Source organism: Hemiscyllium ocellatum (genome assembly GCF_020745735.1).
Source record: "Hemiscyllium ocellatum isolate sHemOce1 chromosome 27 unlocalized genomic scaffold, sHemOce1.pat.X.cur. SUPER_27_unloc_5, whole genome shotgun sequence".
In the NCBI taxonomy this organism is placed as follows: domain Eukaryota; kingdom Metazoa; phylum Chordata; class Chondrichthyes; order Orectolobiformes; family Hemiscylliidae; genus Hemiscyllium; species Hemiscyllium ocellatum.
This window is the reverse complement of record NW_026867514.1, coordinates 1,682,672-1,700,086: the sequence shown is the minus strand read 5'-3', so window position 1 is coordinate 1,700,086 and position 17,415 is coordinate 1,682,672. Positions and strand designations below refer to the sequence as shown.

Sequence of the window (17,415 nt, the reverse complement as noted above, 5' to 3'; positions counted from 1 at the left end):
ATGTTTGCTTTTGTCTGTGTGAGAGATTTTGAACACTGGTATGGCAGGAATGATACTGAGACACCCGAGTGAGGGAGATTCAGTACGCTGTCTGTGTTTGACGCATTTTTCCATTTACTCAGCTTGGGGGATCAAAACCTCACCCCTCACAGTGGGGAGAGACTATGCATCCATTCTGTTTTTAATTTCAAACCCAGTGCGACACAAAGAATGCTCCCCTCATGGGGAAACCATGGAAATGTGGGGACTGTGGGAAAGGGTTCCCTTCCCCATTGGGGCTAGACACCCACGGATGTATTCTCACTGGGGAGACGCCATTCTCCTGCTCAGTATGTGGGAAAGGGTTCAGCTGGCTGTGCAGCCTGCAGACACACCAGCAGAAATGACTGGATAGGGCACGGCTTCATCCCCACAGTGCAATGAATCCCCACTTTCCACCAAAATCCCAGATGTACTCACTCACTCAGTTGTTGTCTCACAAATGAAAGATTTCATTGTAACTTCTTCTGTTCCCAGTCAGGGAAAAACATCTTTGAAAGCTGCTCTGAAAGTCCAGTCTTCACAACCACACTTCTGCTTTCTCCAAAGACAATTAGTGTTTGTGTCATATGGCACGGAAACAGATCCTTTGGTCCAATTCGTCCAATCAGATATCCTAAAATAATCTAGTCTCATTTGTCTGCATGTAGCCCATATCCCTCTGAACCCTTCCTATTCATATCCCCATCCAGATGCTTTTTAAATGTTGTAATTGTACCAGCCACAATCACTCCCTCTGGCAGCTCATTCCATACATGCACCACTCTCTGCGTGAAGTTGCCCCTCAGATCCTTTTGAAATCATTCCCCTCTCACCTCAAACGTATGGCCTCGAGCTTTGGACTCCCTTATCCTGGGAAAAGATCTTGGGTTTTCACCATATCCATGCCTCTTACAAAGATCTGTAAGGTCACCCCTCAGACTCTGATGCTTCAGGTGAGGATCTAAAATTTGAATTTAGGTTATTGTCAGACGCAACAAGTATATGTAGATTTTTACGAACCACAAAATGGCTTTTCAATTTAAAATAATACAACAAAATGGCTGAGAATAATGATTGAACTCTGAACTTGTCCTGCTGTTTTGCAGAATTAAGCTAAAATCCAAAGATAAGAGGACAATGGACTTTTCTTAAAATGAATACTGACACATTAATTGACCATTTGAACTAACCTTGAACTGCTACCATGGCATGATAAATTATGTAATTAAGATCCCTTTCCCAGGAAATATCATTGGATTAACCTGCTGTAAATCATGTCATCTTATTACATTTGATTGGTCTTTTGTAATTAAGACTGTACTGTCTCTTAAAAAAAACAAATAAATAATGTGTAATTTTCTAATGTAATCACACATCGCAATGGAACACAGAAGCTTTAATCATTGCGTTGCTGGACAGAACTGCGTCAAGATGCCTTATTAAACTGATAACCTTGCTTTGTACAGACTGCATTTCATTGATTCTTTTGACCGATCTCAAACCAAAACGCCCCTTGAGAGGTCAAGACCTTCACGATGGCTAACTTAGCCTTGCCAATTCACCATACCCGCACATCCCTGAACACTAATTTAGCACAGCCAATCCACACAAACCTGCACCTCCTTGGGCACTATGGTTACTTTAGATGGTCAATCCACCCTAAACTGGACAAAGTTAAAAATCACACAAACCCGGGTTATCGTTCAACAGGTTTATTTGGAAGGACCAGCATTTGGAGTGCTGCTCCTTCATCAGGTGGTTGTGTAGAATAAGGCACAGAATTTATAGAAAAACATTACAGTGTCCTGCCACTGAAGTGATATATTGAACAAACCTGGATTGTTAAGCCTTTCAACTTTCAGAATGGGTTGCAGATATTTCTACTTTGCTCAAAAAGTGCACAAACTGCAGGCAATCAATCCGTGTAATATTTTATAAATTCCTTATAAATACTTTGAATCAGACTGGTTCTAGTTCCAAGATTGGGATACTGACAGACTCGAATCTCACACTTTTAATGCATTGCCTGGGCTGAGATGTCACTTTTTTAAAAAAAAACCTAAAGTCATCTCGAGAATGTGAATTAATAGTAGTTCTGGGATTCACAGTTTAATGAACTGAAACCTGCAACTCATTCTAAAAGGTGAAAGACTTAACCAATCTTGGTTTGTTCAATATGTCATTTCAGTTGCATGACCCTGTGATCTTTTGCTATAAAATCTGTGTCTTATGATCCTGCTCCACAGTTACCCGATGAAGGAGCAGTGCTCCAAAAGCTCATACTTCCAAAAAAACCTGTTGGACTATAACCTGGTGTTGTGAGAGTTTTAACTTTATCCAGCCCAGTCCAACATTGGCTCCTCCACATAATTTCTTGCGAACACTGCCCACACCTCCTGATGCTGCCAGGAAACTTTACAACGCCGATGAAATGACACACTCTGCACTCCTGAAAAATTGACAATTTCTCATGATACTGGCTGCTCATTCATGACTCCATCTGATACGCGACATTGGAAGCTTAGTGCAGGAGGCTGAAAGAAATGAGCAGCTTTAAAACAAAAACCCCCTTGGCGCTCAAAGCTTTCAATGAGAGTCTGAACCCAGCAGCAAGTTCAGGTAACCTTTATTGCAACCCAACTTTGTTACAGCTTCAGATCCCCTCAGCAAAAAGGCAGAGAAAAAGTAGCTTTTTAAACAGCTCAAAGTCAAAGCGCACACTCTTTCCCCCCCTCCCCCCCCACCACTTTCTTTACTATTGGTCACCACTGAGTTGTCCCTTTGTAATTGGATCCTTGGTACAGCCTTAACCTGGAGGAAGTATTGCCTCACTCAGCAATTTCAACCCAGACCCTGTATAGCGCCATCTGCCGCAGTGGGATTCAAATCCGGGAGTCCCTGGAACTGGGTTGATGGTCCAGTCGATAATGGCACTCGGCCGTCGCTCCTTCAATCCCCCTGCGACGGTATGTGAACTCTCTGGTGCCTCCGGAGGTGGGAGGAGCGGGTGAAATCCTTTCTGCACAGGGGGCAGCTGAACGGCCTCTCCCTCGTGTGGACCCGCCGGTGGGTCAGCAGGTTGGAGGCCTGGGTAAATCTCTTCCCACACTCGAGGCAGGAGAACGGCCTCTCCCCCGTGTGAATCTGCTGGTGGGTCAGCAGGTGGGAGGAATCGCTGAAGGCCTTCCCGCACTCAGGGCAGGGGAATGGTCTCTCCTTGGTGTGGACCCGCCGGTGCTTCAGCAGGGTGGAGGAATTACTGAAGGCCTTCCCACAGTCGGGGCAACTGAAGGGCCTCTCCCCTGTGTGGACCTGCTGGTGCCTCAGCAGGTGGTAGGAATCGCTGAAGGCCTTCCCGCACTCAGGGCAGCTGAAGGGCCTTTCCCTAGTGTGGACCTGCCGGTGCCTCAACAGGTTGGAGGAAGTGTTGAAGGCCTTCCCACACTCGGGGCAGCTGAAGGGCCTCTCCCCCGTGTGGACCCGCCGGTGGGTCAGTAGGTCGGAGCAATTGCTGAAGGCCTTCTCGCACTCGGGGCAGGGGAATGGCCTCTCCCCGGTGTGAGCCCGCTGGTGCCTCATCAGGGCGGAGGTGTGGGCAAAGCCCTTCCCGCACTCTGGGCAGGAGAATGGTCTCTCCCTTGTGTGGATGCGCCGATGAATCTGCATGGCAGACGGGAAACAGAAGCCATTCCCACCATCACTGCACTTCCACTGTTTCTCCACGGGGCAGGATTCCTCGGGTTTCTCCATGGTCGAAGCTTCAGCTGCACAGAATACCTTTCCAGTCCCTCCCGGCCATCAATTCCTGCTGCTACACGCCCCACACTCGATGTGCTGCATCAGTAGGGTCTCTCATCCAGGAACCAAAACGCTTTGCACCTTCTCACAGACTCACGGTTAAAAATTGTTTGCGGTCCCACTGGATTGAGTGACTGTCAGACATTGACGTCAAAGTGAGGACTGCAGACGCTGGAGGGTCAGTGTCAAAATGTGTGGTACTGGAAAAGCGCAGGTCAGGCAGCATCCGAAGAGCAGGAGAGTCAACGTTTTGGGCATCAGGACTTCATGCGTCGATTTTGAATCTTCTATCTTCAAATACACTGTTAAAAAGAGATTACAAAGGTCATCACTGTCAGTGCAGGGTAGAAATTCTGTACAAGCAATTCTACTTTCTATGGAATATTCTTGTCTTTTGTTATTCCACAAAATTGAAAGCACCATCCCACTTTCACTCCCCTTCTTTCTCACTCTGATCTAACTAATTCCCCTGAAGTTGCTGATTCAGGGTCTTACAGGGGCAGATGAGCAAAAACAGAAAGACTGACATCTCTCTGAATTTTGGATACCTCCACCTGAAAGTTAATATCTTTCACAACACTGGGATACTGCTGAGAGTGAGCAGGTCTGATTTTAGGAAGCAAAAAAAAGTATCAATTCAGGGTGAACCTGCAATGACAAAATAGTTAACGACCCGAGAAGGTGGGAGCAAAATGAGATGTCAAGGCATTAACACTAATACACTTCAGTCAAACTCTGCTGCTTCCCAGTCAGGGCAAAACATGCTCTGAAAGTCCAGCCTTCACAACCACACTTCTGCTTTCACTGAAGACAATTAGAGTCACACAGCACAGAAACAGACTCTTTGGCCCAACCTGCCCAGATTTCCTAAATTAATCTAGTCACGTTTGCCATCACTTGGCCCCTATATGGGCTGGGTGCTGGCAGCTGGGACTAAATTGGGTTGGCTATCTTGTCAGCAAGGACGAGTTGGATCGCAGGGTCTGTTTCCATGCTGTACATCTCTATGACTCCAGTCGCATTTGCCACCACTTGGCCCCTCTCCATCTGAACCCTTTGTAATCATCCGCCCATCCAGATGCCTTTTAACTGTAGGAATTGTACCAGCCCCCACCACTTCCTCTGGCAGCTCATTCCATGAACACATCACCCTCTTCATGAAAACGTTGCCCCTTTTACATTTCCCCCACTGCCCTCACCCTGAACCTATGACCCTCCAGTTCAGGACTCCCCATCCCAAGGGAAAGACCTTGTCTATTTATCCTATCCATGCTCATGATTTTATAAAAGTCTATAATGTCACCTCTCAGGCTCTGGAGCAATGGGGAAAACAACCCCTGCCCATCCTTCTGTCCCACCTCACCCGGGTAATTAAGACAAATACCTGAGTTTGCAGCATCTGCTCCCTCCCTGGATTCACTCCAATTGCCACAAGTGAATAGATTTCCCCCTTCTCCCCCTCCCAGGATGAAGAGTTGCCCAAAGAGAGGGAGTTTCACTCAAACTGACAGGGCCACTTCCGCGTTGTGACGCCATCAATAGGTCGAGGGTGGGGGGACGAAACAAAAGGGGCGGGGCAAGGTGCACAGTTTGCAGGAATCCCTTCCCTTCACGGAATCCCCACAGCATGGAAGCAGGCCACTCGGCCCAACAAATCCAAACCAATCCTCGAAGGGGAACCCACCCACACCCATTCCCCTAGACCTGTTGCTCTACTCCCTGACTATCACACCTAACCTGCACATCCCTGGGCACTATGGATAATTTAGCAACCTAACTTGGACAAAGTTAAAAATCACAACACCACATTATAGTCCATCAGGTTTATTTGGAAACTCTAGCTTTTGGAGCGCTGTTCCTTCATCAGTTGGTTGTGGAGAATAAGATAAGACACAGAATTTATAGAAAAACATGACAGTGACCTGCCACTGAAATAATACATTGAACAAACCTGGATTGTTAAGTCTTTCATCTTTTCAAATGGGTTGCAGGTATCATTAATATGCAAATCCCAGTCTTCCTGGAAGGCACCTTCTCCATAAAACTTAAATTTTGATAAAGTGACATTTCTGTTCAGCTCTGCAAATGTAATTCTGCAAATATACATTCACTCCTGTGGACTTGTGTGGGTGCGCGCATGAGAGGGGAATGTCTATTTCCATCCTGCTTATCTCTGTCTATTTGAGAACAGATGTCTTACTTCTGTTGGTGTAAATATTGTTGTAAATCATAGCTGGGTTCTCAGTTAGATGTAAGAGAGAGAGATTTCCTCAAGTAGGACAGTCCCAGAATCCTGGGAGACCCCCATTTCTCCTTTACGTACGAATGAACAAACATTAAACACGAGCACCTATTTGTTTCAAATTTGGTTTCACTTTTGTGTGATTCCCTGCTATGATTACACTGTGTGTCTGGATGGTTGGCAGGCTGGGAGATTGTGGATTGGGGCTTGATTGGCTGAATGCTTTATTGTTCCAGAAGGTGAAAAAAAAGGGGGTCAAAGCTTCAGCAGAAATCCAGCAAAGCTGAGAACAGACCGACATCTTACGCTGTGGGAACAGGGAGATCAACACAGGACCAAGAAATCAGGACCTGAAATCTGAGCTGACACCAAACTACCCTGTGATCAGCGCTTTCATTAGCAGCACCAACCCTCTACCTTTACCTCGCTTCCCATTTGACCGAACCCTCGATATTCAGGATCCAATCCTGGTCATCCTGAAGCCATGTCTCTGTTAGGAGTCTCGGATCATAATTATTCTCTTCAATGCGTGCAATCAATTAATTCATTTTTGGTGACAATACAGATAGATACTGTTTCTGGTTTCAATTTTTATGATCTTCAGAGTCCAGTTTTGATTGCTGGAATATTTACTCTCCTTGTCCTTTTCTATTGTTCTTTGAAATTCATTTCCCACATCAATACACTGCTCACTGGCCTTGATTTGGATTTTTCATGCTAAATTGCCTATAATGTCGAGGTTAGGTGGCATAGCCGTGGGAAATGCAGGGTTGTAGTTTCATATCCAGCCCGCTCCGCCATTCATTAAAATCATGGCTGATCTATCCATTGTCTCAGATCCTCCCCTCCCTGCATTGTCCCAGCTACCCTTAATTCCCCTACCATTGCAAAAACCCATCCAACTATGTCTTGAACATACTTAACGAAGCTGCCTCTACTGCTTCCTTGGGCAGAGAATTCCACAGATTCACTAAACTCCAGCAAAAACGGTTCCTCCTCATCTCTGTCCTAAATCTACTCCTAATCTTGAGATCTGTTTCATTCACCAGCAAAAATGACTGGGTAGGGTAGAGCTTCATCCCCACAGTGCAATGAATTGCCACTTTCCACCAAAATCTCGGATGCTGTCAGTTGCTGTCTCACAAATGCAAGTTTTCATTGTAACGTTTTCTGCTCCAATTAAGGGCCAAACATCTTTGAAAGCTGCTCTGAAACTCTAGCCTTCACAATCACACTTCTGCTTTCACCAAAGAAGATTTGAGTCATACAACACGGAAACAGACTCTTTGGTCCAACTTGTTCGGCCAAACAGATATCCTAAATTAATCTAGTCCAATTTACCTGCATGTGGCCCATATCCCTCTAAACCATATCCCTCTATTCATGTACCCATCCAGATGCCTTTAAAAATTCCCACTCACCTCAAACATATGCCTTCTAGTTTTGGACTCTGCTACATTGGGGAAAAGACCTTGGATATTCACCCTATCCTTACCCCTTATGAACGTCTATAAGGTCACCCCTCAGCCTTCAATGCTCTCGGGAAAATATCCCCAGCCATTTGAGCCTCTCCCTGCCACTCAAACCCTCCAACTCTGACAGCAGCCTTGTAAATCTTTTCCGACACCTTTCAAAGTTTCGCAACATTTTCCCTGTAAAAGGGTGACCAAAAATGAATGCAGTCTTCCAAACGTGGACTAATCAATGTCCTACACAGCCACATTACCTCCCAACTCCTATACTCAATGCACTGACCAATAAAGGAAAGCATACCAATTGCCTCCTTCACTATTCTGTCCACAGGTGACTCCACTTTCAAGGAACTATGAACCTGCACTCCAAGGTCTCTTTGTTCTGCAACACTCCCCTTAACTGTGTCAGTCCTGCCTGGATTGCTTGACCAAAATGCAAACCACATTTCTCTCCATCTACCACACTTTGGCCAATCAGCCCATCTGATCAGTTCTAATTTATAGTGAACTCTCTTTCCTTGCTTATTCTTTAGAAGTTGAAAATCTCTATCCCACACACACTCCCTCCATTCTCAGTTTGCTGAACCTAATCCCTGCTGTAACTCATCCTGAAGGATGTCGTTGACACTGGTTAATATGCCCACAAGCAGGAGGGTTCTAACTGAAACGTTATGAATACTGAACAGCCTGGAAAGAGTGGAAGTTGGGAAAAAAATTCCATTGACTGGAGAAACTAGAACTACTGGGCACAGCCTTAGAGTAAAGGGAAGACCTTTCAGAATGGAGGCAAAGAGAAACTTCTGGCATTTTGGAAACAGAACCAGTCTGACTCAAGATTGGGATACACACAGGCTCTGAGCTCACTCTTTCATTGAATTGTCTGAGCTAAGATGTCACATTTTGTTATAAAGCTTTATGTTTTGTTGAAGGTGCCTTACAGGAAGTTCTGAGATTTAGATTAATGATACCTGTAACCCATTCTAAAAGATGAAAGACTCAACAATCCAGGTTTGTCAAGATATCATTTCAGTGGCAGGACTCCATTATGTTTTTCCATAATTTCTGTGCCTGATGACCTTATTCTCCACAACATCTGATGAAGGAGCAGCACTCCAAATAAACCTGCTGAACTCTAACCCGGTGTTGTATACTTTTTAAACTTAGTCCAGGTGAGGGTGCATTGACCATGTTAAATTACTCATAGTACCCGGGGAAGTGCAGAGTGGATTGGCTGCGCTAAATTACCCATACTGCCCGATTGGGTGTATTAGTTGGGGGTAAATGCCAAGCAATCGGGATAGGGGAACGGGTGTCTGAGAGTTACCCTTTGGTGAGTCAGTGTGGACCCGTTGGGCAGAGTGACCTGCTTCCACAATGTGAGGATTCTCTGAAGGGAAGGGATTTTTGCAAACTCTGCAAGGCAGTGCGGGCCATCCGGCCGGCCATGTGCAGCAGGTGCAGTGTGGGGGCCCGCCTTCAGCTTGGCCCTGCCCCTTCCCAGCACATTACCCAGACACATCGCCCCAACCTCTTGCTCCATTGTTGATGTCACTGTGTGGAAATGGTCTTCTGAGTTTCAGAGTGAAACCTCCTCCTTCTGGGCAACTCTTTTTCCTGGGAGGGAGAGAGGGAAGGTGGGGGTTGGGGGAACCTTATCAAGCAGAGGATGGTGCGTGTATGGAATAAGCTGCCAGAGGAAGTGGAGGAGGCTGGTACAATTACAACCTTTAAAAGGCATCTCGAAGGGGATATGAATAGGAAGGGTTTAAGAGGGACATGTGTCAATTTCTGGCGAATGGGTCACTAGGTTAATTTAGGATATCTGGTTGGCATGGACTGAAGGGTTTGTTTCCATGCTGTACAACGCTATTACTCTATTTCTGCATCGTCAGAACCAATATCACAAGACTAGGAATAGGCCATTCACCCCTTCCAGCCTGTCCTGTGCTGTGGCCTAAGTGCACATACTTCAGTGCAAGTTTCAGAAAGATTCCAGCAGCTCTTAAAAAATTGACCTTGCTTTCAGACTTTAATGATGTTTCTGAGTGTATAATTTTACCTGTTCTCAATTTTAAATATAACCTATTTGTGGCCCCGCCTGTCTTCCGGGTCAACTTGTCAGCATCCATTCTCTCTCTCTTCATCAGCTTGATACACAGCGATCAAAGAGGGCTGGGGGAGGGCGCACAGCAGGGAAAGATAATGGACGGGGTGGGCTGAGGGAGGGGGACAAGAGAGAGAAAATGGACAAGGGTGCAGAGGGTGGCATGACAGAGAGAATGGAGGTGGTGTTGGGGGGAAGAGATGGAATGGACACAATGCTGTGGTTCATGGAGGGCAGTGGACTGGGGGCACAGTGGGTGGCAGGCGAGAATGCACAGGTCGCCGTGGGTGGTGGTGGTACATTTCATTTCAATGCAGAACATTTCTAACAATAGTTGTGAATTCTGTCTGGGCCCCAATGTCATGTCAGACTTGACATTTTTTGTTAGAAAAGCTCTTCATTTAAATTACATTCTTGAGAATGCTATTTAAAACACGTTCTGGGATTAACAAACCAAAGAGCAGAAATCCATTCTAAAAGATTTAAATCTAGAATTGTTTAATGTATTACATCTGTGACACTGGACTCCTTTGGATATAAATTATGATCATGATCCTATTCTCCACAACCACCTGATGAAGGAGCAGAGCTCTGAAAGCTAGTACTTCCAAATAAACCTGTTGGACTATAACATTATATTGTATGATTTTTAAGTTTACCCACCCGAGTCCAACACCGGCTCCTCCACATTATTTCTACTGATCACAGCACACGCCTCCCGGTGCTACCAGTAAACTTTACAATGCCAATGAAACGACAAACTCTGCACTCCTGAAAAAATTACATCTGATACACAACATTGGAAACTTAGTGCAGGAGGCAGAAAGAAATTAACAGCTTCAAAATAAAAAGCTTTGTGGTTCAAAGTTTTCAATGAGAGTCTGAGCCCAGCAGTAAGTACAGTTAACCTTTATTGCGATCCAACTTTGTTGCAGCTTCAGATCCTCCCAGCAAAAAGGCAGAGAAAATGTCGCTGCTTCTTAAATAGCTCAAGATCAAACACCCCTTCTCCACCTCCTCCCCACCCACCGAGTACCCGGGGGCTGGAAGGATCGGCAGGGGTGATAAGTCAAAAGAACTACAATTCCTCTATTACAGTCCGACTATTCTAGGGAATAAGACTAAAGAGGCTCTGGAACAGAACAAACTGGGATTATCAAAGCTGCGTCTTTACTCTATGCAGAATCGGTATGCTTTAGACTATACACTCGCCCAGGAAGGTGAGGTCTGCACCACTGTCCAAGATAAATGCATTATTTACATTCCTGATTGCACTGGCAATTACTAAGATACAACATGAGATCCAGGTGCTCCTTGAAGGTACCAGTTGGAGAAAATGGGGATCGGGGTTTTGGTACAATTGGCTTATCAATTTAGCTACATATGTCAGAATAATTTTCTTCTGTTTGTTGGTATTGGTCGGTATTTATTTGCTAGGCTTATGAGGACCTTTAGTGATATAGATTTGCCCCAGAAGATGCTCTGTTTGCAATGCCATGGCTCACCCACTTGTTGATGGCAATGATAAATATGACCAGATGAGCTGCAAAGATGGTGGTGCCACTCTACAGGATATTGAAGGCTGGTCCACCTTGAAGGGCATTTAGAGTCATAGAGACGTATAGCATGGAAAGCGACCCTTCGGTCCAACCCGTCCATGCTGACCAGATATCCCAACCCAATCTAGTCCCACCTGCCAGCAGCTGGCCCATATCCCTCCAAACTCTTCCTATTCACATACCCATCCAAATGCCTCTTAAATGTTGCAATTGCACCAGCCTTCACCACATCCTCTGGCAGTTCATTCCATATACGTACTACCCTCTGCGTGAAAAAACCTGTCCCTTAGGTTTATTTTATATCTTTCCCCTCTCACCCTAAACCTCTGCCCGCTAATTCTGGACTCCCCAGGGAAAAGACTTTGCCTATTTATCCTATCCATGCCCTTCATAATTTTGTAAACCTCTATAAGGTCACCCCTCAGCCTCCGACGCTCCAGGGAAAACAGCCTCAGTCTGTTCAGCCTCTCCCTGTAGCTCAGATCCTCCAACCCTGGCAACATCCTTGTAAATCTTTTCTGAACCCTTTCAAGTTTCACAATATTCTTCTGATAGGAAGGAGACCAGAATTGCATGCAATATTCCAACAGTGGCCTAACCAATGTCCTGTACAGCCGCAACATGCCCTCCCAACTCCTGTACTCAATACTCTGACCAATAAAGGAAAACATCCAAACTATCCTATCTACCCGCGACTCCACTTTCAAGGAGCTATGAACCTGCACTCCAAGGTCTCTTTGTTCAGCAACACTCCCTAGGACCTTATCATTAAGTGTATAAGCCCTGCTAAGATTTGCTTCCCCAAAATGCAGCACCTCGCATTTATCTGAATTAACCTCCATCTGCCACTTCTCAGCCTATTGGCCCATCTGGTCAAGATCCTGTTGTAATCTGAGGTAACCCTCTTCACTGTTCACTACATCTCCAATTTTGGTGTCATCTGTAAACTTACTAAGTGTACCTCTTATGCTCGCATCCAAATCATTTATGTAAATGACAAGAAGTAGAGGGCCCAGCACAAATCCTTGTGGCACTCCACTGGTCACAAGCCTCCAGTCTGAAAAACAACCCTCCACCACCACCCTCTGTCTTCTACCTTTGAGCCAGTTCTGTATCCAACTGGCTAGTTCTCCCTGTATTCCATGAAGCTAACCTTGCTAAACAGTTTCCCATGTCGAACACCTTGCTGAAGTCCATCTCGATCACATCTACTGCTCTGTCCTCAATCTTCTTTGTTACTTCTTCAAAATACTAAATCAAGTTTGTGAGACATGATTTCCGAAGCACAAAGCCATGTTGACTATCCCGAATCGGTCCTTGACTTTCCAAATACATGTACATCCTGTCCCTCAGGATTCCCTCCAACAACTTGCCCACCACCGAGCTCAGGCTCACAGGTCTATAGTTCCCTGGTTTGTTCTTACTACCATTCTTAAACAGTGGCACCATGTTTGCCAACCTCCACTCTTCCAGCACCTCACCTGTGACTATCGATGATACAATTATCTCAGCAAGAGGCCCAGCAATCACTTCTCTACCTTCCCAAAGAGTTCTCGGGTACACCTGATCAGATCCTGAGGATTTATCCACCTTTCACCATTTCAAGACATACAGCATTTCCTCCTCTGTAATCTGGACATTTTTCCAAGATGTCATCATCTATTTCCCTAGTCTATATCTTTTTTATCCTTTTCCACAGTAAATACTGATCCAAAATATTCATTTAGTATCCCCCCATTTTCTGTGGCTCCACACAAAGGCCGCCTTGCTGATCTTTGAGGAGCCCTATTCTCTCTCTAGTTACCCTTTTGTCCTTAATATATTTGTAAAACCCCTTAGGATTCTCTTTAATTCTATTTGCCAAAGCGCTCTCATGTCCCCGTTTTGCCCTCCTGATTTCCCTCTTAAGTATACTCCTACTTTATTTATACTTTTCTAAGGATTCACTCGATCTATCCTGTCTGTACCTGACATATGCTTCCTTCTTTTTCTTAACCAAACCCTCAATTTCTTTAGTCATCTAGCATTCCCTATAGTTACCAGCTTTCCCTTTCACCCTGACAGGAATATACTTGCTCTGGATTCTTGTTATCTCATTTCTGAAGGCTTCCCATTATCCAGCTGTCCCTTTACCTGTGAACATCTGCCTCCGATCAGCTTTTGAAAGTTGTTGCCTAATACCGTCAAAATTGGCCTTTCTCCAATTTAGAACTTCAACTTTTAGATCTGGTCTATTCTTTTCCATCACTATTTTAAAACGAATAGAATTATGGTCACTGGCCCCAAAATGCTCCCCCACTGACACCTCAGTCATCTGCCCTGTCCTATTTCCCAAGAGTAGGTCAAGTTTTCCACCTTCTCTAGTAGGTACATCCACATACTGAATCAGAAAATTGTCTTGTACACACTCTCCTCTCCATCTAAACCTGTAACGCTATGGCAGTCCCAGTTGATGTTTGGAAAGTTAAAATCCCCTACCAAAACCACCCCATCATTCTTACAGATAGCTGAGATCTCCTTACAAGTTTGTTTCTCAATTTCCCTCTGACTATTGAGGGGGGTCTATAATGCAATCATCCCTTTCTTATTTCTCAGTTCTACCCAAATAACTTCCCTGGATACATTTCCAAGAATACCCTCCCTTAGCACAGCTGTAATGCTATCTCTTATGAAAAATGCCACTCCCCCTCCTCTTTTGCCTCCCTTTCTATCCTTCCTATAGCATTTGTATCCTGGAACATTAAGCTGCCAGTCCTGCCCATCCCTGAGCGATGATTCCGTAATTGATATGATATCCCAGTCCCATGTTCCTAACCATGCCCTGAGTTCATCTGCCTTCCCTGTTAGGCCCCTTGCATTGCTATGTTCCCCTGAGAATCCATCACCCCCAACATTTTTCAAAACAGCATACCTGTTTGGAGTCTTTTGTGGATATACCCATTTCAAACAAGTATGCGGTTTTGGAAAATGTAGAGGGTGATGGATTCTCAGGGGAACGTAGCACAACGTAGAACGTAGAGGATTCTGTAGTCCGAGGTACATACAGATGTTTCTGTGGCCAGCAGAGAAAAAGCAGAATGGTGTGTTGTTTCCCTGGTGCCAGGATCAAGGATGTCTCAGAGAGGGTGCAGAATGTTCTCACGGGGGAGGGGGGGCCAGCAGGAGGTCATTGTCCACATTGGAACCAATGACATTGAAGAGAAAAGGTTGAGACTCTGAAGGGAGATTACAGAGAGTTAGGTAGAAATTTAAAAAGGAGGTAATATCTGGATTACTCCCAATGCTACAAGCTAGTGAGGGCAGGAATAGGAGGATAGAGCAGATGAATGCATGGCTGAGGAGCTGGTGTATGGGAGAAAGATTCACATTTTTGGATCATTGGAATCTCTTTTGGGGTAGAAGTGACCAGCACAAGGAGGACAGATTGCACCTAAGTTGAAAGGAGACTAATATGCTGGCAGGGAAATTTGCTAGAACTGCTTGGGAGGATTTAAACTGCTTGGGGAGGGGGGGGGGTGGGACTCAGGGAGATAGCGAGGAAAAAGAGATCGATCTGAGACGGGTACAGTCAAGAACAGAAATGAGTCACACAGTCAGGGCAGGCAGGGACAAGGTAGGACTAATAAGTTAAACTGCATTTATTTCAATGCCAGGGGCCTAACAAGGAAGGCAGATGAACTCAGGGCATGGTTAGGAACATGGGACTGGGATATCATAGCAATTACAGAAACATGGTTCAGGGATGGGCAGGACTGGCAGCTTAATGTTCCAGGATACAAATGCTACAGGAGGGATAGAAAGGGAGGCAAAAGAGGAGGGGCGAGTGGCATTTTTGATAAGGGATAGCATTACAGCTGTGCTAAGGGAGGATATTCCTGGAAATACATCCAGGGAAGTTTTTTGGGTGGAACTGAGAAATAAGAAAGGGATGATCACCTAATTGGAATTGTATTATAGATTTGTTTGGATTAGCCTTCCCTTTCCATGATCACGGTGCGATCAAAGGGAGAAATGAGGGTGTGGGCATCTGGGAGGTAGGACAAAATGGCTGAAACAGCTGCACAAAACGGCTTCTGCTTGGCTAATTCAGTTGGAACTGAGTCAGGCAGATACTCATGACTCAGAACAAATATGAAACCATAGACTGACGTAAATCCGGTGAAAAAAAATTGCAACTGCAAAAGCAACAATGTGAACCTAACCACTAATTGCAGAAGTAACAGCTTAGCCCTAATCACCAGACAAGACAAATACAATTCCAAGAACGGACTGCTTACAAGAAATTATGATAGACTCAGTCAAAAGTGGACAAGGACTTTGTGGGATCTGATTGGTTGTTAATATGTGATCATGTTGCATGTCTGACTATAAACAATGTACACAATGCAAAATCTGTAAAAGTCAGCGGATTCTTTTGGCGGTCTAGGAGTTCTCATCCTTCTGGGCTGATCAGAGTCTACCGACCCGGCCGTATCAAAGAAAAGACAATTGCTTGTGTGATTGACAAAGAGTCATTTCCAGGTGTGCTTATTGACAGGATCTGGGGAGCAAAATGAGACATCATGGTGTGGAAAATAAGAAATGTAGCTTGCTGCAGACGATATAGAAAGGTAGTTGTTGAAAGTGCTAGTTGAGTGTAATTTCTGTAGATGGGGGAGGGGTGGGACGTTATACAAACGGTCATGGAATTCTTGTAGTATGTAGTATACTTAAGGCTAAGACTTTAATGAATATATGGGGTCTTTTAAAGAAGTAGTTCAAAAAAATATAGTTTTAAGCTAGGAAATAACTATGGGGTGTTGTAGCTGACCACAAAATAAGGGTATTTTTACAATAAAACTTATAGTAACAAGACAAAGAATGCAGTCATCCAAGGGCAGCCTGGTACAGAGATAAGGAAAGCGAAAAACAAGTGAAGTAATTGTCTTAAGGTTAGTCCCAAATAAGGGAATGAAATGAACTAAATGATTATGATAGGGTAAGAATAGGGAAAGGGGTGTGAGCATGCAACACACAAAGTGTATAAAAATGATTGCATAACTGATATCTTTGCACTCTTTGCCAGGCTAGCAGGGTGTCTGGACTTGCAAGTTTGCAATAAATTGTCCTTGTTTCCATGGCTTTGTCTCCGGCTGATTTATAAGTGAGCTTTGTTTCTAACAATGGCATTTACACTAACAGCAGAGAGAAACTGAGCATACAGACATGACAAACATTAGTGGCAAGCCAGAATCACAGATGTACAGTATAGAAACAGTCCCTTCAGTCCAACTTGTTCATGGCGACCAGATATCCTAAATCAATCTAGTCCCATTTGCCAGCACTTGGCCCATGTCTCTCTATCCCTTCCTATTCATATACCCATCCAGATGCCTTTCAAATGCTGTATTTGTACCAGCCATCACCACTTCCTCTGGCAGCTCATTCCTTGCACGCACCACCTGCTGAATATATGAGTTGCCCCTTTTAAATGTCACCCTTACTCTGAAGCTATGACCTATCCAGGGAAAAGATCTTGTCTATTTACCTTATCCATGTCCCTCCTAATTTTGTAAAAGTTTGTAGGGTCACCCCTCAGCTTCTGGCGCTCGAGAGAAAACAGCCCCAGCCTGTTCAACTGAAACGATTGACAAGTTTCACAACATTCTTCCTCTAGCAGAGAGACCAGAACTGCACACAACATTTCAAAAGTGGCCTAACCAATATCTGGTGCAGCTACAACATAACTTCCCAATTCTTATAATTAGAGGATTGGGAAAGTTTTCAAAACCCACAAAAAAGAATGGAGGGACAAACTAATCTTTTGAGGGTCAGCTTGGACATCAGGGCGGGGGGATGGGAATGAGGGAAGGAAACTGAATGCGCTGGAGCCAAGGCGTAGGAAGAACAGAGGATACAAAACCGGCTTGAAGCTGCAATGAGGAATATTGCATGTGCTGTACTTGCAGCTGTTGCAGTTACTGGTGGGAATCGGGTGCATTTTAAACATAAAAACAAAAAAGCTATCTACCCCTCCGCCATCCCAACGTCGATTCTTCAGTTCCTCTTCACCTGGGTAACTAAGACACATACCTCAGTTTGCGGAGTCTGCTCCCTCCCTGGATTCACTCCAGTTGCTACCAGTGAACAGTTTCCCCTCCTCCCATCTCTGTTTCCCTCCCAGGATGAAGAGTTGCCCAAAGGTAGGGAGGTTCACTTTGACATGGCGACTTCCGCGTT

The 17,415-nt window shown here is 44.9% G+C and overlaps 1 protein-coding gene across 1 annotated transcript; it reads right to left on the bottom strand.

The window, feature by feature from the left end:
• Positions 1-2,605: 2,605 nt before the first annotated feature.
• Positions 2,606-17,415, bottom strand: LOC132808374 (gastrula zinc finger protein XlCGF49.1-like). Its single transcript, XM_060822121.1, has 2 exons — positions 17,269-17,415; positions 2,606-4,121 (listed from the first exon to the last, which is right to left on the bottom strand). The coding sequence occupies exon 2, from the start codon at positions 3,769-3,771 to the stop codon at positions 2,971-2,973; it is 801 nt and encodes a 266-aa protein (XP_060678104.1). The 5' UTR covers positions 3,772-4,121; positions 17,269-17,415; the 3' UTR covers positions 2,606-2,970.

Coding starts and splice junctions, on each gene's coding strand:
- LOC132808374 (XM_060822121.1), bottom strand. CDS start 3,771: ATGGAGAAACCCGAGGAATCCTGCCCCGTGGAGAAACAGTGGAAGTGC.